Consider the following 20,136-nt stretch of genomic DNA (forward strand, 5'->3'; position numbering starts at 1 on the left):
ACTCTGAGCAATGGCCATTGGAAAGAGGCTGATCCAAGGTTATCTCAGACTTCCTCGTGCCCTCAAACTTCCAAGTTCTTCAGAGATAAGAACTTACGTCCCTACCGGTCCACTTGGGGCGACAAGGGCCTAAGAAAGAAAATGTCAATCCATCTTTATTGGGGGGGGACCTCTGCACTGCAACTGCTTTAAATAATGCAAGCCGTGCCCCACCCCAGTGCCTGGTGGGCTCAGACGATCATCTCCAGCTGCCGGGCATACTCGATGACCTGTTTGGCCAGCTCCGTGGAAGGGATGGTGGTATCTTCCGGCTTCTGCTGCTGGCTGGCAAAGCTGTAGTAGTTGTTGAGGCCCAGGACCCACCCTCGCTGCAAGAAAAGAGAGATGGGAGATGGGTGGGGTGATCACACACACCCTCCCCAGCCCCACCGAGCCAGCACTTACCCATGTAGGCCCTGGCTCACTTTCCTCCCCAACCCTGGGCAAGTAATTTCACTTTTCTGTGCCCCTGTTTCTCCATGTTTGAGATGGGACCCTAATCACACACCTCTCTGGGTCTGTTGTGGGGATTCAAATGAATCAGAAGTACTGAGAACAATGTTTGCCCCAGAGTAAACAATCGTTAGATATCAGCTGTCCCCATCACCCAAGTTCAGTTTCACCTATTCCAGTCTGATCGTGACCCTCGTCAGTCACCAGGGCTACTCCACCACAAGCAGCAACACCTCCAGGGACCCTGCTCCCACACAAACACCCCAGAGCCAATGAACCAGTCTTGTGGGGAAAAGCTGCACTCTCCAAGGAATTCTGAGGACAGCCACCATCAAGCGCTAAGCCTCCCCCTCCGGCTGGTGCCAGGTGCTGGTCTTAGCTCATCCCACACATGAAACCCTAGCCCCTTTCTACAGATAGGGAAACTGAAGTTCATAGAAGTTTGGCCACTTGCCTGAGGTCACACAACTGGAGTCTTGCTCCAGTGTCCCTCCAGGCCATCCTACCCTGCTGTTAGTAAGTGCAGCCTATGGTCCCTTGACCTCCACCCCAGCCACCTTCTTGGCGTAGTCTGTCATCTTTTTGGGTGTGTTGAAGAAGAGGATCCGGGTGGCCTCGGTGAAGAGGATTTTCTCATAGGCCTTCTCGATACAACCAGCAATCTCATCCCTGGGGGAAGATGAGTCTCATTATCGTACACAGACAAGGCCTGGCCCTTCAGTTCAGCACTTATGGCTGAAATATGTTACCTGCCCCATTTATCCCATCGAAGCTCAGGGGAGAGTAGCTTGACTAGAGTTGCAAACCTAGGGCCACAGCAGGGCACACACTCAGGTCTCTGGGACTCCTGGGCCCAGGCTCAGAATCTCACTCCTAGCCATGAGGACTTCAGGCTTGGCTGAAACTGAGCCTCAGATTCACATAAGGGGATCTCTTCACCTAACACCCTCCCCCACAGGATCCAATCCCAAGGGGGTTCTTTATACCCATTTTAAGAGGTCAACACTAAAGTTAAAAAACAGCAAGACATCAAGCCACTGAAATGGGAGAAGGGGGTAGCTCTGGGCAAAAACTAGTGACAAGGAGGAGCTTGCCCGTTTGTGAGTATTTTATTAATATCTCTTAGGCCAGGTGGTAGGTATGTGGGCACTCATTAAATTATTCCCTGTGCACTGCAGAGAGTAGAAATATTTCAGAGTTAAAAATAACCTAAACCTACTCAACTGCCCCTCCTCACTCCCCGCACCTCTCTGGGCCCAGCTTTGTCACTGAAGGAATGAGAACTCCACTCAATCTGGTGCTTTGCCCGGGTGAACCAACCGTGACGCCACCTGAACACGTGGACTTGTACACGTCGTTCCCATCCGCCCATGCAGGGCTGCCTGTACACAGCAACCCCCAAGGAGCTAGCAGGATTTAGTGGCCCTATTCTAAAGAACGGAAAACTGAGGTTCCACAGTTTAGGTGACCTGAAGTGAAGCCAGATGACTCAAGAAGTACTTCCATGAGTACTCCCTCCATGAGTCTGAGTGCTGAGCTGAGCACTGTTTGGGCACCAAGCCCATGCTCACGGTCGAATTCTATGGGCCCACACACACACACGGCCCAGAGTGAGAGGAGGGCTCTTACCACCATCTCATGACCAGTTCCAGTTCACAGAAAAGGAAACTCATGTGCCCAGCCTCCCCAGATCACAAGTGGCCCAAATGGGATTCAAACACACAACTGTCTGACTCTGGAGTCCAAGCTCTTTCTATACTCCGCAGGGCCCTGGCCCCCCACGCACCTGATAGTGTCTAGCAGGATGTCGATGAAGAAAGTGTAGCTCTCAGCGGGAATGTTGCCTTTGGCCAGGAATACCTTGTTGTAGCTGCCCTCCATCAGGTACTGTAGAGAACGGGTGGGGAAGAAGAGAGGGTGAGGAAGAGGCAGCACAGAGGCATCCCCACTGAGGCCTCACTGTAATCCCAGTGCCTCCATAATCTACACTCTGCTAGAACACTCTCTGCCATACAGTCACCATTCCCCATGCAGATGGGGTCCTCCTCTTCCAGGAAGCCCTCCCTGGTATGTACACACAGACACACACACACACACAATCATTTTGTTTACTATCTGCTTCCTCATAAGAATGTCAGCCTCATAAGATCTGAGATTTGATCTGTTTTGTTCACTGTACAGTCGGAAAACCAACCAAAGTGCCTGTGTACATGACTAGGGCTCAATATTTGTTGGACAAATGAGCAAATGAGTCCACAGGCTGAGCCCTGCCTAGTCTTCCAGGAAACCCTCCCGAGTGTTTCTCCCTGCGCCGCTCCCTTTAGCCAGGCCCTCCCTTCCCGCTTCCTCAGCCTCACTTGCTCGAGGGACACTGGATGCTTGATGTACACGTTGGTCTGGATGTCCTTGGCAGGCAGCCGCTCCAACTCTGTGTGGAACTCAGCCACCCGGTTCTGGGACAGCAGGAAGAGGAGGTTGAGGCCCAGGAGCTGGTGCATGTAGGCTGACTCTGGGAGCTGCTCCCTATGGACCAGAGTGGAAATCCAAGGTAAGGAGGGTTTAGGCGCCAACCAAGCTCCCCACACCACAGGCACCAGGGATCCACCCTGATGACTGCCTGATGCTCTCTCCTTGGAGGAGCACTAGTTCCTGGATTTTCAGATATAACTGAGGCTCAAAGAGACATAAAGAAGTCACAATCATATGGGCCCTAGAAAGTGACCTCACTCCAGTAAAGTGATTAAGCCTCATTCCTCTAATTGTAAAACAGGTTTCATTACAGTACCCATCTCATAGAGGTGGGTTAAATGAATAGGGTTAACTGATTTAGTTATTTAATCCAGGTACAGTGATTAGAACAGTATCTGGCCCCAACAAATACCACAGAAGTGCTAATTATGATTATATTAATAAGCATTACCTTCACTTCTGGGGGAAAACTGAGTTAGAGAGATGAAACCACTTGCCCAAGATCATATAATCAGGAAGGGGGGAAATAGGTTCAAATTCGGTTTTTCTAGCTTCTCCTGTCAAATTCTTAACCATCAGTCTCCATGGAAACCCCATTCGGTTATGAAACCATTCAGTTTCATATTCAACGTGCAGTCAGTGAGTCTCTGCTCTGGGCCAGGCTCCATACTAGGCTGTGCTGGGACCCAGCAGTGACCAAGACCCTTCTGTTTCTAGAAGACTCACAGTCCAGTAGGAGAAACAAGGCCAGGATGGGAGACACACAGACAGAGGAGTCAGGGCTGATACCCCAGTGGAGACCACAGGAAAGAGCTTGGTCTGAAACCTGAGTGCTACAGAGAGTCATGACAGGTTCTCAGCAGACAATCAACATGGTCAAATTTTAGTGTCACGAAGATCCTCCCAGCTGCCATGGAGGGGTGAATGGAAGAGGGCAAAGCTGGCATCAAGGCAGGTAAAACGGGACAGTAGCTACCTTGGGGAGTGGAAATTTCGAATGGGAATGTGAAGGAGGAGACAGACCAGAGGGTAACTGAGACTGGACGGCATAATCCCAGACTCAGGCCCTCCAGGCCAGCCACGAACCCTGAGGCTTCTGGGCACACAGCTATGCGGAGGGGGAATTCCCAGGTGAAGGAAGATGTCCCAAGTGGCTAGAGCAACAAGGATATAAAGCTGCCATGTAAACCACCCAACCCTTCCAACACACACACTACTGTGTGCTCAGCTGTATGCAACTCTTTGTGATCCCATGGACTGTAGCCCGCCAGGCTCCTCTGTCCATGGAATGTTCCAAGCAAGAATACTGGAGTGAGCTGTCATTCCTTTCTCCAGGGGATCTTCCCAACCCAGGCATCTGCCCATCTCCTGTACTGGCAGGCAGATTCTTTACCACTGAGCCACCAGGGAAGCTGCTACACACACCCCAAATTAGGGGCCAGGTCCATCCTCACTTGTAATCGAAGTAGTAGCATTTGAGCTGGGCCATGTACCGCTCGAAGGAGGGGATGTCCTTGCGTAGGATACTCCACTGAGCCCCGATCTCCAATATGTCACCTGTAGGCAACAGAGGAAGTTCTCAGGAGGTGACCAGAGTCCCGACCTTGACCGCCACTGCTACCATTCCTGCCACGACCCAAGTCCATAAACGTCCCCCATCAACTCCAGTGACACTCACGGGCCAGAATGAGCTGCTGCTTAGTCAGTTTGGTCCCTGTGGTTGGCAGGAAGTTGAGCTCCAACAAAACCAGCTGAAGAGGAGGGCAGGGGAAGGAAAGAAAGAAGATGGGACTTTAGGTATGAGTTATTTACTTTTATCTAGGCCTTCATTTTCCCACCTAGAAAATGGAACTAGCCATCATCCCTGACTCATAAGGTTGTTATGAGTATTAAAGGAGTCAGTCAGATCAGGGCCTGGACACATGATGTGGGCCCATTTAGGATGACTTCATGTTACAAGTATTAATAGACCCACTGGGGAGACCCACTCCATGCCTGACCCAGTGGAATCAAGGGGGAGGGGAGACACTAGCACCTTCGGTTCTTCGGCAACACTTTCCCACACCTTGTTGGGTTGGGACCAGCTACCCTCCTCAACCTACACCAAGGAGGAAAGGGGGCTAATCTCTTCCTGTGGTCCAGCTCACACATCATCCCTTATCAGGTACCACTCCCCTCAGCAACGTGGTCCAGCCCACTGTATTTGTACCCCTTCCACCTGGCCTGAAGCAACCCGAGCCCCATTAAGGTCCTCTGCTCTAAGAGTATTTTTCCCAGCTTCAGTCTTGCCCTCACAACTTAGCTGGGCCCCTCTCCCCACAGATCTATCCCTAAGCCCCAGATTTCTTGGACCCCAGCTTAGCCTGGTCTTAACCACGAACCCCATCATCTCAGCCTTCTTCCATCTCCCTGTCCAGTCCTCATTTCCCACTTGGTGGCGGCCAGAACCCTACATCACAAAAGCTGACAGCCCCATCCTACCACTCCAACCAGCTAGGCCTCCAAGCACCAAAATTTTAACCTCTCAACTCGGTGTGCCAGAAACACCCTCTCCATCACCCCCCACCGTGGGGCCGCATTTAGTCCGTTCGAGGTCCCTCTCACATCTACGTGCCTCCAAACCGCACCTCGGCTCCTCTGAATCCTTGACCCTATTAGATAGCCCAGTCCGCCTTAGTCCTGTCGGCGCCGCGGTTTCCCGCTGAGCGCGAAACTCGGTTAGGTCTGGACCCCTCGAAGCACCCCCGGCCGATCCTTACCTTGAGACGGCCCAGCTCTTCCCCGCACTTGCTAAGATTAGGGCTTTTCCGGTTCCACTCGCCCTTGAGCTGCTCGTACATGCCGGCCGCGGCCTGCAGGATCGCGCCCGAGGCCGCCGCAGTCCCCGAGCTTGAGGTGCCGGCCACCCCGTTCACCGCCGTGGCCGCCATCTTCCGTGATGCGGCAAACCGACAGCCCGATTTACGGCAGCGACGCCTACCGACGCTCACCCGGCGGAAGCGGGGCCGGGAGGTGGAGCCCTAAGTCGGGGGCGGGGCTACGATGGTTTGCCTCCGCCCGCCGGGCTTAGCGTTCAGTCGCTCTCAGGGAGGTGCCCTCGGAGCCCGGCCCTTAATGAGCTTGTCAGCCAGAGCTCCGCCTCTACTGTCACTCAAAATGGTAACCGGAAGTCGCCCCTTGCACTAACTGAGAATGGCAGCAGTCGCAACGCCTCCGCATTTCCCGTAGCCAATATGGCCGTACCGGCTTCACCCTGAGGTCTGTGTCTTGGAGATTTCACCCGCGCGGCACCTCTTTCTACACCAAGAGGTGGCGGTGGTGGAGCCATTTGATTAACTGTTATTCTTCCCATGTTACAGACAGGCTTTGAGAGCCTGGGTAAACTTCCAAGAGACTAACGGCTGAGATTTGACTCTAGTTCTTTCTCACTAGTTTCTCAGTGCATCTTTCCACATTTTCTCCAAGCTTGTACGAATACGCATAAACTACAAAAATCATCCAGTATTAATGGCTTAAATTCCACCATCAGTTCAGTTCAGTTCAGTCGCTCAGTCGTGTCCGACTCTTTGCAACCCCATGAATCGCAGCACGCCAGGCCTCCCTGTCCATCACCAACTCCCGGAGTTCACTCAGACTCATTTTCATCTAGTCGGTGATACCATCCAGCCATTTCATCCTCTGTCGTCCCCTTCTCCTCCTGCCCCCAATCCCTCCCAGCATCAGAGTCTTTTCCAGTGAATCAACTCTTCGCATGAGGTGGCCAAAGTACTGGAGTTTCAGCTTTTAGCATCATTCCTTCTAAAGAACACAGGGAATTCCCAATTTTTTTTTTTAATCCCTACCTCTGCTTCCTCCATCTATATCACACCTGCCTATTTAACATCTACTTTTTCTCAATTCTCTTGTCTTCCATCATTTAAAATGTCATAAGAGGTAAGGATATTTATCAGTTCTCTTTACTGCTGTATTCCCAGCCCGAGGAAGACAATATTTCTTGAATGAATGAACGAGTGTGTAAATAAATTGTGTCTTTCATCCACGCTCCGCTGGGCTAATACCGCCCCCGCCCCCGCGGTTCGCCCCGCCCAGCCTATTTGCCAAGGATCTAATCTCCCCAATCAGGGATTGAACCTGGGACATCCAAGTGAAAGCACCCACTTCTAACCACTGAACCGTCACGGAATTCCCAAGTTGTGTCTTAAAAAAAAAAAAAAGTCTTTAAGGAAAAACTGCATCATATTAGTGCTATACATATTTTCTAAAAAGCACCATGCTTTTTAGCAATAAGCTAAAGACATCTCTGGAGATTGATGGACATATTTCTGAAACTTAAAAAAAAAAAAAGCTGCACACTATCCCACAATGTGGCTACACAATTCATTTAATGGTTCCCACTGACATTTTGGTTATTTTTGTTTGCCATTTTCAAGCGTTGCAATAAAAATTCTTGAGGTGAGGAGGAATTGGAGAAAGGTGGTCAAAAGGTACAAATTTCTAGTTATATATAATTGGGATGTAATGTACAGCATATGACTGCAGCTAATACTGCTTTATGATATATAGGAAAGTTGGTAAGGGACTACATTTTACAAGCTCTCATCACACAGAGAAATGTTTTGTCTTTTTTCTTTCTTTTTACTATATCTAATCTCAGAGAGAGCAATGAGCAGTCCTGAAGAAAAATCTTAGTTCTCTGCCAGGGGATTAGACCTGGGTAACCTGGTTGAAGAGTTGACTCATTGGAAAAGACTCTGATGCTGGGAGGGATTGGGGGCAGGAGGAGAAGGGGATGACAGAGAATGAGATGGCTGGATGGCATCACCAACTCGATGGACATGAGTTTGAGTGAACTCCGGGAGTTGGTGATGGACAGGGAGGCCTGGCGTGCTGCAATTCATGGGGTTGCAAAGAGTCAGACATGACTGAGCGACTGAACTGAACTGAACTAAACTGAACATGGTCCTATCCCTTAGGCCACCTGGGGTCTAGAGGTTAGAAGCAAAGTGACCCTGGCTTTTTCTCCCACTTGAAAGTAAGAATGTTTCCAGGAGGCAAAAACTGTAAAAACAGGTACTGAGACTTTGCACTTGTTTTTACAAGTTTTGCCTCCTGGAAACATGTATAGGTGAGCACAGAGAAACAGGTTGTTTAAGACAGAAGCAAAGCAAAAATGCATACCCAAAGAGGAGTTTGGACATCCAGAGTGAGGAGTGCAGTAAATAAAAATCTAGGTGGCACTAGTAGTAAAGAACTTGCCAGCCAGGAGACATAAAATGTGTGGTTTCCATCCCTGGGTGGGAAAGATCCCGTGGAGGAGGGCATGGCAACCCACTCTAGTATTCTTGCCTGGAGAACTCCATGGACAGAGAAGCCTGGTGGGCTTCAGTCCATGATGTCTAAGATCATGACATCCAATCCCATCACTTCATGGCAAAAAAGGGGGAAAAGTGGAAACACTAATAGATTTTATTTTCTTGGGCTCCAAAATCACTGTGGACGATAACTGCAGCCATAAAATTAAAAGATGCTTGCTCCTTGGAAGAAAAGCTGTGACAAACCTAGGCAGTGTATTAAAAAGCAGAGACATCATGTTGCCGACAAAGATCTGTGTAGTCAAAGCTATGGTTTTTCCAGCAGTCATGCACTGATATGAGAGTTGTACCATAAAAATGGTTGAGCCTTGAAGAATTGATGGTTTTGAATTGTGGTGTGGGAGAAGACTCTGGAGAATCCCTTAGACTGCAAGATCAAACCAGTCAGTCCTAAAGGAAAGCAACCCTGAATATTCATTGGAAGAACTGATGCTGAAGCTGAGGCTCCAATACTTTGGCCACCTGATGCGGAAGAGCTGAATCATTGGAAAAGACCCTGATGCTGGGAAAGATTGAAGATAGGAGGAGAAGGGGGTGACAGAGGATGAGTTGGTTGGATGGTATCACTGACACAGTGGACATGAGTTTGAGCAAACTCAGGGAGATCGTGAAGGACAGGAAGCCTGGTGTGCTGCAGTCCAAGATGCCTCTGCAACTTTTTTCTAAGATGGATCCCACCACAGAGGCCTGTGAGTGCATGTCCTTACTTATTATGGGATGGAGCCCCCTTCCTTTTTTACCCCCAAGAAGTCTTCCTGTGCATGTGTGGACAGGGAAGTCTTTTTTGACCTCAGGAGTGGGTACCTTGTCTCTTTGCTTTAGTAAAGCTCAGCTTTTGCCACTAGCTTTGTCCTTGGAGTGTCTGGGTGAGAACAAAGCTTGAATTTTAGTCCACTTGACAAATTCCTGGTGTTCAGCCGAGAGGCCCACTCTCTCCTACCTCAATATGAGAAGATGGGTGTTAGCTGGACCTATTGTGGTCATCATTTCACATTATATGCATATCAAACCATCGCTGTATGCCTTAAACGTACAGGGATGTATGTGAATTATTTCTCAATAAAATGGGTGGACAGGTTTTTGTTTTTTTAGATTCTTACATGCATTTGCTTGAATACATTTGTTTTAGTGCTAAGGGACAGATCCTAGGAATTAAGATTACTGAGTTGAGATAGTTTTTCATTTTAATAGACATCATAAGATTGCTTTTCAAAGTTGTAGCAGTTCACAGTTCCACTAGCAATGAAAGTGCTGATGGTATCACTGCTACTAGGCTTTAGAACTTATTTTTTTTCCTTTTACCAGTCTGTGACAGGACAAGCACTGGGTTTTTTTATTGCTGTTGTTGTTGCTTTAGTTTGGATTTATGTACTAATAAGGTTGAGACCCTTTCCTTCATTTATTAAACACTTTAATTTCCTCTTCTCTAAAATTTTCTTCAGGATTATTGCATTATTCTAAAAATTTATAGTCCCTTCTGCTTATTGGAGATAAAACATTTTATCATATGTGTTGCAACTATTTCCTTTGGCCTATTGTTTATTTTCTGAATATATATATATATATAATTTATTTATCCATCTTTTGCCATGCAGAGTTTTCATTTTTACATAGTCAAATTTATGAAACTTTCCCTTCATGACTTGTTTTTCCCCTTTGTGAATTCCATATTTTCTATTTTGCTTAAGAAGTTCTTGCCATGTCAGAGTAAAACAAATATTCTCCAAAACTTCTTGGCAAAGTATTTGTGTTTTCCACATGTAATTTTTTTAACACTTGAATTAATTTTTGCATATGTTGTGAAATCTAAATTTGATATCATCCTCACAGGCAATTTTTTTCAGAACCATTTATTGGATAAGCTATCACCTTCTCACCAATATGAAAAGCATTTATATCTTATATTAAATCTCTTCAGTAATCAGACATGTTAAGTCATTCATTATATTCTATCGGTCTATAGTTATTCTTCATAAATACCATATTGTCTTTTTGTTTGTCTGTTGTTGTTTTTTTCTTCATTGCTCTGTGTGGGTTTTCTATAGTTGTGGCAAGCAGGGGCTACTCTTTGTTGAAATGCACAGGCTTCTCATTGCAATGGCTTCTGTTGTTGCAGAGCACAGGAGCCAGGACACTCGGGCTTCAGTAGTTGTATCGCGTGGCCTCAGTAGTTGTGACTCGAGAGCTCTAGGGTGCTGGCTCAGTAGTTGTGGTACACGGGCTTAGCTGCTCTGTGGCATGTGGGATATTTCTGGGTCCCCTGCTTTGGCAGGTGGATTCTTAACCATGAGACTACCAGGGAAGCCCCATACTGCTTTTAAAATATTAATTCTTGGTAAATATCATACTGTTTTTTGTATACATTATATATATATATGTATATATTTCATGTTGAGGTGAAACTGACATAAATTAATCATCTTAAAGTGAACAATTCAGTGTCACTTAATTATATCCACAATGTTGTGCAAATACCACCTCTGAGGAAAAAAAAAAAAAAATCTCTATCTACCTCCAAAACATTTTCATCATCACAGAAAGAAACTCCATTCCCCTTAAGCTGTTGCTTTCCATTCCCTACTTTTTCCTCACCCCTGGTAACGATCAGTCTGCATTCTGTCTCTGTGTATTTGCCTATTCTAGGTATTTCATATAAATGATATCTTAAAATACATGACCTTAGATGTCTGGCTTCTTTCACAAAAACCATTATGGTTTTGACCTTAATAGATGTTGCAGAATATATCAATACTTCATTCCTTTTTATGGCTGAATAATGCTCCAGTGTGTGGATATACATTTGCTTTACCAATTCATCCGTTGATGAACATTTGGGCTGTTTTCACCTTTTGACTTTGTGAATAGTGCTGATATGAACATGTATGTACATGTACTTGTTTGAGAACATATTTTCAATTCTTTTGGGTTGTATATCCAGAAATGGATCTGCTGAATGACTCAGTAAGTCTAGGGTAATCATTTCGAGGAACCATCAAACTCTTCCACAGCATCTAAGCAATTTACATTTCCACCAGCAACATACAAGGGTTCCAGTTTCTCCATATCCTTGCCAATAGATGTATCTGTTGTCATTTTTAAATTATTATAACCATCACTAATAACATGGAAAATTCTGAAAGAGATGGGAATACTAGACCACCTGACCTGCCTCTTGAGAAACCTGTATGCAGGTCAGGAAGTAACAGAACTGGACATGGAACAATAGACTGGTTCCAAATAGGAAAAGGAGTACGTCAAGGATATATATTGTCACCCTGCTTATTTAACTTATATGCAGAGTACATCATGAGAAACGCTGGGCTGGAAGAAGCACGAGCTGGAATCAAGATTGCCGGAAGAAATATCAATAACCTCAGATATGCAGATGACACCAACCTTATGGCAGAAAGTGAAAAGGAACTAAAGAGCCTCTTGATGAAAGTGAAAGAGGAGAGTGAAAACGTTGGCTTAAAGCTCAACATTCAGAAAACGAAGATCATGGATGGCATCTGGTCCCATCACTTCATGGTAAATAGATGGGGAAACAGTGGAAACAGTGTCAGACTTTATTTTTTTGGGCTCCAAAATCACTGCAGATGGTGACTGCAGCCATGAAATTAAAAGACACTTACTCCTTGGAAGGAAAGTTATGACCAACCTAGATAGCATATTCAAAAGCAGAGATATTACTTTGCCGACTAAGGTCAGTCTAGTCAAGGCTATAGTTTTTCCAGTGGTCATGTATGGATGTGAGAGTTGGACTGTGAAGAAAGCTGAGCACTGAAGAATTGATGCTTTTGAACTGTGGTGTTGGAGAAGACTCTTGAGAGTTCCTTGGATTGCGAGGAGATCCAACCAGTCCATTCTGAAGATCAGCCCTGGGTTTTCTTTGGAAGGAATGATGCTAAAGCTGAAACTCCAGTACTTTGGCCACCTCATGCGAAGAGTTGACTCATTGGAAAAGACTCTGATGCTGGGAGGGATTGGGGGCAGGAGGAGAAGGGGACGACAGAGGAGGAGATGGCTGGATGGCATCACGGACTTGATGGATGTGAGTCTGAGTGAACTCCGGGAGTTGGTGATGGATAGGGAGGCCTGGCGTGCTGCGATTCATGGGGTCGCAAAGAGACGGACACGACTGAGAGACTGAACTGAACTGAACTGAACTGAACTGAACTGAATAGGTGTGAAGGGATATCTCACTGTGGTTTTGACTTGACTTTCCCTGATCATTAATGATGTTTAATGCACTTTTAATGATCTTTTCATTAAAAAAATTAATGATCTTTTCATGTGTTTATTGGTTATTTTACATATCTTTTTTGGAAAAATCTCTATTCAAGTCTTTTGCCATTTTTAATTGAATTGCTTATGGTTACAGATGTTTTTCATTTTCTATAGTAGTCTTGATGAGATACATGATTTACAAATAGTTTCTCCTATTCTATGAGTTGGGTTTTTTGGTCTTGATTGTATCCTTTGATTCATAAAAGTTTTAAGTTTTGATGAAGTTCAATTTATGTTGCCTGTACTTTTGGCGTCGTACTTAAGAAACCATTGACATATCAAAGATTTCTCCCTATTTTTTTTTATAGCTTTAACTTTTTTTTCCATCCTGCATTCCTTGTGGGATCTTAGTTTCTTGATCAGGGATTGAACCCAGGCTGACGGCAGTAAAATTGCTGAGTCTTAACCACTGGATCACCAGGGAATTCCCAGTAGTTTTAATTCTTAAATTTAGAAATCTTCTGTTTTAAAATCATTGTTTTTTCATCTTTTTTAAAAAATTATTGATCTATTTGGCTCTACCGGGTCTTAGTTGCATCATGTGGGATCTAGTTCCCTGACCAGGGATCAAACCTAGGCTCCCTTCATTCGGAGTGGGGAGTCTTAACCACTGGACCACCAGGGAAGTCCCTTAAATTTAGAAATATGGTTTGATTTTGGTTAATTTTTGTACCTGGCATAGGATAAGGGCCTACTTTTTCCCTTTGCATGTGGACATCCAGTTTTCCCAGTACCATTTGTTGTTAAGAGTGTCCTTTCTCCTTGGATGGGTCTTGGCACCTGATCAAATATCAATTGACTATATGTGAGGGTTTATTTTGAGCTTTGTGTTCCATTACACTGGTCTGTATGTCTGTCTTTATGCCAGTCAGACACGGTTTTGATTACTGTAGCTTTGCAATTTTGAAACAGAAAGTATGAGTCCTCCAACTTTGTTCTTCTGTTTCAAGGTAGTGTTGGCTATTTGGAGTCCCTTGCAATTCCATATGAGTTTTAAGATGTTCAAAATTGCCATTGGGATTTTGCTAGAGATTGCACTGAATCTGTATAGCACTATGGGTCATGTTATAGACTAAATAGTATTCCCCTAAAATGTATATGTTGAAGCCTTAACCCCCAGGACCTCAGAACAGGACTGTATTTGGAGATCAGTTCAGTTCAGTCACTCAGTTGTGTCTGACTCTGCGACCCCATGAATCGCAGCACGCCAGGCCTCTGTGTCCATCACCAGCTTCCGGAGTTCACTCAGACTCACGTCCATCGAGTCCGTGATGCCATCCAGCCATCTCCTCCTCTGTCGTCCCCTTCTCCTCCTGCCCCCAATCCCTCCCAGCATCAGAGTCTTTTCCAATGAGTCAACTCTTCGCATGAGGTGGCCAAAGTACTGGAGTTTCAGCTTTAGCCTCATTCCTTCCAACGAAATCCCAGGGCTGATCTCCTTTAGGATGGACTGGTTGGATCTCCTTGCAGTCCAAGGGACTCTCAAGAGTCTTCTCCAACACCACAGTTCAAAAGCATCAATTCTTCGGTGCTCGGCTTTCTTCACAGTCCAACTCTCACGTCCGTACATGACCACTGGAAAAACCATAGCCTTGACTAGACGGACCTTTGTTGGCAAAGTAATGTCTCTGCTTTTTCATATGCTCTTTAGGTAGGACCTTTTAAAAGGGGATTATTTTCAGGACTCCCCTGGTGGTCCAGTGGTTAAGAATCTGCCTTGCAGTGCATGGGGACATGGGCTTGATCCCTGGCCAGGGGCTTTCCTGGAGGCTTGGATGGTGAAGAATCTACCTGCAACGTGGGTAAACCCAGGTTCGATCCCTGGGTCAGGAATATCCCCTGGAGGAAGAAATGGAAACACACTCCAGTATTCTTGACTGGGAAATTCCATGGACAGAAGAACCTGGTGGGCTACAGTCCATGTGGTTGCAAAGAGTTGGACATGACTGAACGACCAACACACAGGGAACTAAGATTCCACATGCCGGGTGGCAACTAAGCCTGGGTGCCACGACTAGAGAGTCCCCATGCTGCAACTAAGACCTGAAATCCATCTTTTAAAAGGTGATTATTTTAAAACAAGGCCCAGTGGACCCTAATCCAATCTGAAAGGTGTCTTTATAAGAGGAGTACATTTGGACACACGAAGAGATACCAGTGACATGACCACAGAGAGCAAAGACTGTGAGGACACCACCAGAGGGCAGTCATCAGCAAGCCGAGAAGAGAGGCCTCAGAAACCAATCATAAAAGATCTTAAAAGGTGTTTTGTTACGGCAGCCCTAGCAAACTAACACAGACGGTATTGCCAACAATGTTAATTCATGAACATGGGATGTCTCTCCATTTATTTAAGTCTTTAATTCCTTTCAGCAACATTTTGTAGTTTTCAGTACACAAGTCTTTTTCCTCCTTGTATAAATTTATTCTTAAATATTTTATTCTTTTTGTTGTAAGTAGGATTGTTTTTTTAAATTTTTTTTCTGAGTATTCATTGCTTGTGTATAGAAATGCAACCGATTTGGGGGTTGATTTTGTGTACTTCAACTTAACTGAACATGTTTATTAGCTGTTTTTCATGTATGTGGACTCTACCTATAAAATTTTATTGAAAATGGCTTTGGCATTTAATTGCCATCTGCCATATGCCGTGTGTCTTTAGTAATCAGGTAATTTGATCACCTTGCTCAGCTTCCTTCTATTTCTATCTGATTTAGGGTTAATACAAGAAATGGATGTTGAACTTTAGAAAAAGCTTTTGCAGATACCTATTCATGTAATCATACAGGTGGCACACCTGAGCCTCTGTTTCTTCATCTATGAAATGGGGATAATGATAGAATTTTCCTAGTAGAACATCGTGAAGATTACCTGCTAATCTAAGAAAAGAGATCTGCTATAGACTGAAAGTTTGAGTCCCACACAAATTCCTATGTTGAAACCTAACCCCCAACGTAACTGTATCAGGAGGGGATTAGGTTGTGAGGGCAGGACCCTCGTAATTGAGATTAATGCCCATATAAAAGAGGCCCCATGACCTTCCTCATCCTACCATGTGTTGTCACTGTTGTTTAGTCGCTCAGGCGTGTCTGACTCTTTGCAACCCCGTGGACTCTAGCCCTCCAGGCTCCTCTGTCCATGGGGATTCTGCAAACAAGAATACTGGAGTGGGTTGCCATTTCCTTCTCTAGGGGATCTTCCTGACTCAGGGATTGAACCCACATCTCCTGCATTGGCAGGCATGTTCTTTACCGCTGAGCACCAGGGAAGCCCTGGTGGCTGCCACATGTGGACACAGTAAAAAGATGGTCACCCATGAACCAGGAAGCAGGTTCTCACCAGACACCACATCTGCTGGCGCCTTGATCTGGGACTTCCCAGCCTCCAGCAGTATGAGAAATAAATTTCCATTATTTGTAAGCCATCTAGTCTATGGTCTTCCGTTACAGCAGTTCAAATGGACTTAGGTCAAAATAGGATGTTGTCTCGTCACATTCTCCTTAATTTGCATTAGTGCAATGAATTTTGTTGATAAATCTGTACCGTTGGTTATTGTGCCTGGCCATCGCTGACCTCCCTGCTGAACCCCAGACCTGAGGTTCCTACAGCCTCCTGAATAGACTCCTTTAGAAGTCTCTGGGACCTCCCACACCTACCATGACCCCAAATGGTCTCAGTGTCTCCCCCTAACCTGTTCCTTTTCCTCAGTTTTCATCTCAGAAATAGCCTCTTTGTCCCCCAGTCCCCAGGCTAGAAGTCTGGACCTTTTCCTAAAAGCACCCACTCCCCTTCCATGGCCTGCCAGCCTCACAGCCTGTTCACTAGACCTCCCGAGCATCCCTCCTGCCTGCCCTCTCTCCTCCTTCCTACACCAGGCTTTGGTCCAGCACCGTCCCCTCCTGCACCAGTCCCTGGCCTGCTGCCTTGAGAGCTGAGCTGTCCTCCACAGGGCAGCCAGAGCATCCTTCTACATCTGACCACGTCCTTCAGTTTCTTCACTCTGAATGCTCCTCTGATGATTCCCAAAGTCTATAATGTGACCTCAGTGGCCTTGGCCGCTCTGGAGCTACGCTGCCTCAGCATGGACAAGCTGGTTCAGCTGTCTGCCCTGGCGACCCCTCAGAGGGTACGTCCCCTAGGGCTCTGCCTCTACAGTGAAGGAGTGGAGGGGCTGGTCAGAGGACTTGCACAGTCACTCCACCCAAGACCTCAGGGGAGGGGCTAGAGTGGAGCCTACTGGGTGGACAGAAAGTGCAGGACATGGGCACATTTGCTTTTTGACTTTTGGTCTCCGTTTTCCCTTTTTTATTTTTAAATTTTTATTTATTGGCTGTGCTGGGTTTTTGTTGCTGGGTGTGGGTTTTCTCTAGTTGTGGCAAGTGGAGGATACGCTCTCTCTGCGGCATGCAGGCTTTTCTTTGCAGTGGCTTCTCTTGCTGCAGAGCACGGGCTCTAGGGCACGCGAGCTTCGGTAGTTGTGGTGCACCGGCTCAGAAGTTGTTGGTCCCAGGTTCTAGAGTGCGGGGGCTCAATAGTTGGAGTGCATGGGCTTAGTTGCCCCAAGGTATGTGGGATCTTCCTGGACCAGAGATGGAACCCATGTCCCCTGCATTGGCAGATGGATTCTTAACCACTGGACCACCAGGGAAGTCCTCCTTTCCCCCTTCTTGACACACATGTTCCTTACAAGAACGTCCCTTCCCCACATAAGCAAGAGATTAGGATGGGATTGACAACCCTCAGCTCCAGGGGTGGGTCCTGAAGAGCTTAAGCCAAACAAGGTCTCATCCGTCTGGCAGAGTGAGTGGCAAAGTATTGAGTTTATGATTCAACCCCATCCAATCAGAGTGACCAATAGGACTTTTGCCTGGGAATGTTGAACTCCAGCCCCTTTTTTTCTCTGGATAATAAACCATATGGATGCGCTGCCTCAGACTGTTAGATGCACTGGCCTGAGGTCAGAGACCACTCTCAGATGAGGGCAGGGCAGGGAAGGCTAGAGAAATGGAGCCAGAATTCTATGGACATTGAAACTTCTGGATCAGACTGTACCTGAAGCCCATCTTTAACAAAGTCCATAAATTACCATTTCCATGTGGACCACAGAAATTTTTGCTACTTGCAACTAAAACAAAAATCTAAACCTCCCCAGAGACCCTTCCTTAAACTAGACAGTAGATAGGTGTTTCCATTCAAAATCTTTCACAATTAGCTTTAAACCTAGGCACCGAACGATCAGAACAGCCTGCAGGCCATGGCAACGGACCTGGTCATGGAGGACCCTGCTGGACTGTAGGGAGGTCTGGGATGCTCTGGGGAGGGGTTGAGCCAGCAGGCATACAGAGAAGCCACTATGTAGCAGCTTGGCACAGGAGGATTTTGATATTTCAATAACCTATGTATCTGGGTGGTACAAACCAACTGAACACGAGTCTTTACAAGGTTCCATAGCTGATGCTGAAATGTGAAGTGAAAATTCAAGCAAAACAGGGAGAAAGGCCTAGGATGAGCAAGCAATAGGTTGCATGTCCAGGGCAACACAGGACATAAGAGACAAGGGTGGGTGGTGGCTGGGGCAGGCCAGAGGCTTAGGTGGTAGACTTCCTCTTCAAGGCGTCCTTAAGTTTCAGCCTTGTTCTCCTCTGCCCCCTTGTAGACAACCCTGGAGTTTAACCTGGAGTTTCTCCAAGACACGGTCCCGGAGTGGTTAAAGGCCCTGCTGTCGGAGGCGGTGCTGTAGGTATAATAAGATTCTAAGCCAATGATGCTGTTGATCTTCCAGCGAAGGATATTGCAAAACTTCACCATGTAGGGCGACAGAAGGCAGCAGACGATGTAGAGAATCACCAGGCCGACAAACAGGCTGGCTGACACCTGCAGGAAATGGGCCAACAGGCGATGGTAGGCGGTCTGGGTTCGAGGTGGGGGGCGTGCCTCCACCAGGCAGGGCAGCTCCAGGGCAGCCACTTACCAGGAGGATGAGGAAGGCGCGCTTGGCACTGAGCGGGAACCCATGGATGTGCAGCAGAAAGGTGAGCTGGTAGTCACAATAGGTGCTCTCATCCACGCCTCTGGTGGGGATGGGGGTCAGGATGGGGTGGGGAGGAGGTGGGCACCTCCCCCAGGAAGCCCCCAATCCCACCTCAGCTGTGTGTGTGCCTCACCTATTGCTCACCAACACCTTGAAGAAGAATTCAGGGGCAAAGATGTTGTGGGGAATGGTGTCATGGCACGGCGAGTTCTTCTGACATAGCCACCTGGGGGAGCAAGTTCAGGCACTTGTGGTACAAATCATGCCTAGCGCGTGACAGCCCCCGATCTTCCCCTCTACCCAACAAGTTCTGGATGAGCACTAACTCGGTGCAACCTCCTACCTCTCTCCCTGATTCACGCCTCCACTCATTCAGCTGGTAAGGCTGACTGACCCCCTACCAGGAGGCAGGCTGTTTGTTTATCCATTCTTTTCCTCCCTTCTTTAGGGGAGTTGTCAATTCCTCTGTTCCTATGTATTCATCTAGATTATAGATTGTATACCTATGATGTGCCAGTTCCTCATTTATTCTTTACTGCTTTTATTCCTTCATGGCACAAATAGAGCTGGAGCAGCTGCTAGGTACAAAGTCACATCTTCATTCCTTTTTTCATATAGTCAATAAATGCAGGTTGAATACTGACTAGGTGCAAGTTGGTTACTTTGTTCACTCATTCATTTCCTTTATTTGCTTATGGCATCATTTTCTTTCATTCATTAAATCAAAAATACTTATTTATGCTTGGGAAATTCCATGGACAGAGGAGCCTGGCAGGCTACAGTCCACGGGGTGGCAAAGAATCAGATACAACTTATAGACTGCTGCTGCTGCTAAGTTGCTTCAGTCGTGTCTGACTCTGTGTGACCCCATAGACTAAACAACAACAACTGTAAGCTTATATTCTGTCACTGTTCTGTTCATAATAAAAATTTTGAGAACTTAAAAAAAAACAGCTACTGAGGCCCTATATTCTAATTTTTTTTTTTTTCCTCCTGGCCATGCCACACAGCTTGCAGGATCTTAGTTCCCCAACCAGGGATCAAGCCTCCAGCAGTGGAAGCATAAAGTCCTAACCACTGGACTGCCAGGGAATTCCTGCTATATGCTAACTTATTACTTCATTGTTTTATTCATTCATTGATACCTCCATTCAAAGGTCAATAAATACCTACCAAGAATGAATGAATTTGTTCACTGTCTCATTCAACAAATACTATGTTATCTATTCTAGACCTGGATTTTTAAGAGAGACACACTCCACAAGAGACAGTGACAGCTCAGAGGGTCAGGGTGAGAATAGGGAAGGTACAGGAGGATGCGAGAGCCAACTGTCCTAGAACAGTCAGAAAAGTCCTCCTGGAGGAAGTGGCATCTGAACTAAGGCCTGAAGAAAGATTAAGAAGGACCAGTCCTGTGGATAGAGGATCCAGTTTGCATAAGGTCAAAGTCAGTCTCATTCGAGGAATACAAAGACAGTCAGTGTA

The 20,136-nt window shown here is 46.4% G+C and overlaps 2 protein-coding genes and 1 non-coding gene across 4 annotated transcripts in view; all 3 read right to left on the bottom strand.

The window, feature by feature from the left end:
• Positions 1 to 130: 130 nt before the first annotated feature.
• Positions 131 to 6,078, bottom strand: PSMD8 (proteasome 26S subunit, non-ATPase 8). The gene is made up of 7 exons (XM_040252881.1): positions 5,721 to 6,078; positions 4,640 to 4,712; positions 4,416 to 4,518; positions 2,850 to 3,015; positions 2,279 to 2,379; positions 1,050 to 1,161; positions 131 to 368 (listed from the first exon to the last, which is right to left on the bottom strand). The coding sequence occupies exons 1-7, from the start codon at positions 5,889 to 5,891 to the stop codon at positions 231 to 233; spliced, it is 864 nt and encodes a 287-aa protein (XP_040108815.1). The 5' UTR covers positions 5,892 to 6,078; the 3' UTR covers positions 131 to 230.
• Positions 6,079 to 13,172: 7,094 nt separating this feature from the next.
• On the bottom strand, positions 13,173 to 13,245 carry TRNAR-CCG. Its single transcript has one exon. It is a non-coding gene; the product is annotated as a tRNA-Arg (tRNA).
• A 4,745-nt stretch (positions 13,246 to 17,990) lies between these two features.
• CATSPERG (cation channel sperm associated auxiliary subunit gamma) overlaps positions 17,991 to 20,136 on the bottom strand; it is a 28,794-nt gene continuing 26,648 nt past the window's right edge. For both annotated transcript variants that reach the window (XM_040252878.1, XM_040252877.1), the window contains 3 exons: positions 18,785 to 18,877; positions 18,592 to 18,691; positions 17,991 to 18,494 (listed from right to left, as the gene is read on the bottom strand). In XM_040252878.1, the coding sequence (XP_040108812.1) occupies positions 18,240 to 18,494; positions 18,592 to 18,691; positions 18,785 to 18,877 (448 nt within the window). In that variant the 3' untranslated portion in view covers positions 17,991 to 18,239. The remainder of the gene's footprint in view (positions 18,495 to 18,591; positions 18,692 to 18,784; positions 18,878 to 20,136) is intronic.

This window comes from Oryx dammah, unplaced genomic scaffold, assembly GCF_014754425.2.
Source record: "Oryx dammah isolate SB20612 unplaced genomic scaffold, SCBI_Odam_1.1 HiC_scaffold_13, whole genome shotgun sequence".
NCBI classification, from domain to species: Eukaryota; Metazoa; Chordata; class Mammalia; order Artiodactyla; family Bovidae; genus Oryx; species Oryx dammah.

Coding starts and splice junctions, on each gene's coding strand:
- PSMD8 (XM_040252881.1), bottom strand. CDS start 5,891: ATGGCGGCCACGGCGGTGAACGGGGTGGCCGGCACCTCAAGCTCGGGG. Junction 4,519..4,639: donor GCAGCAGCTCATTCTGGCCC/GTGAGTGTCACT, acceptor TGTTGCCTACAG/GTGACATATTGGAGATCGGG. Junction 369..1,049: donor TGACAGACTACGCCAAGAAG/GTGGCTGGGGTG, acceptor CTTTTCTTGCAG/CGAGGGTGGGTCCTGGGCCT.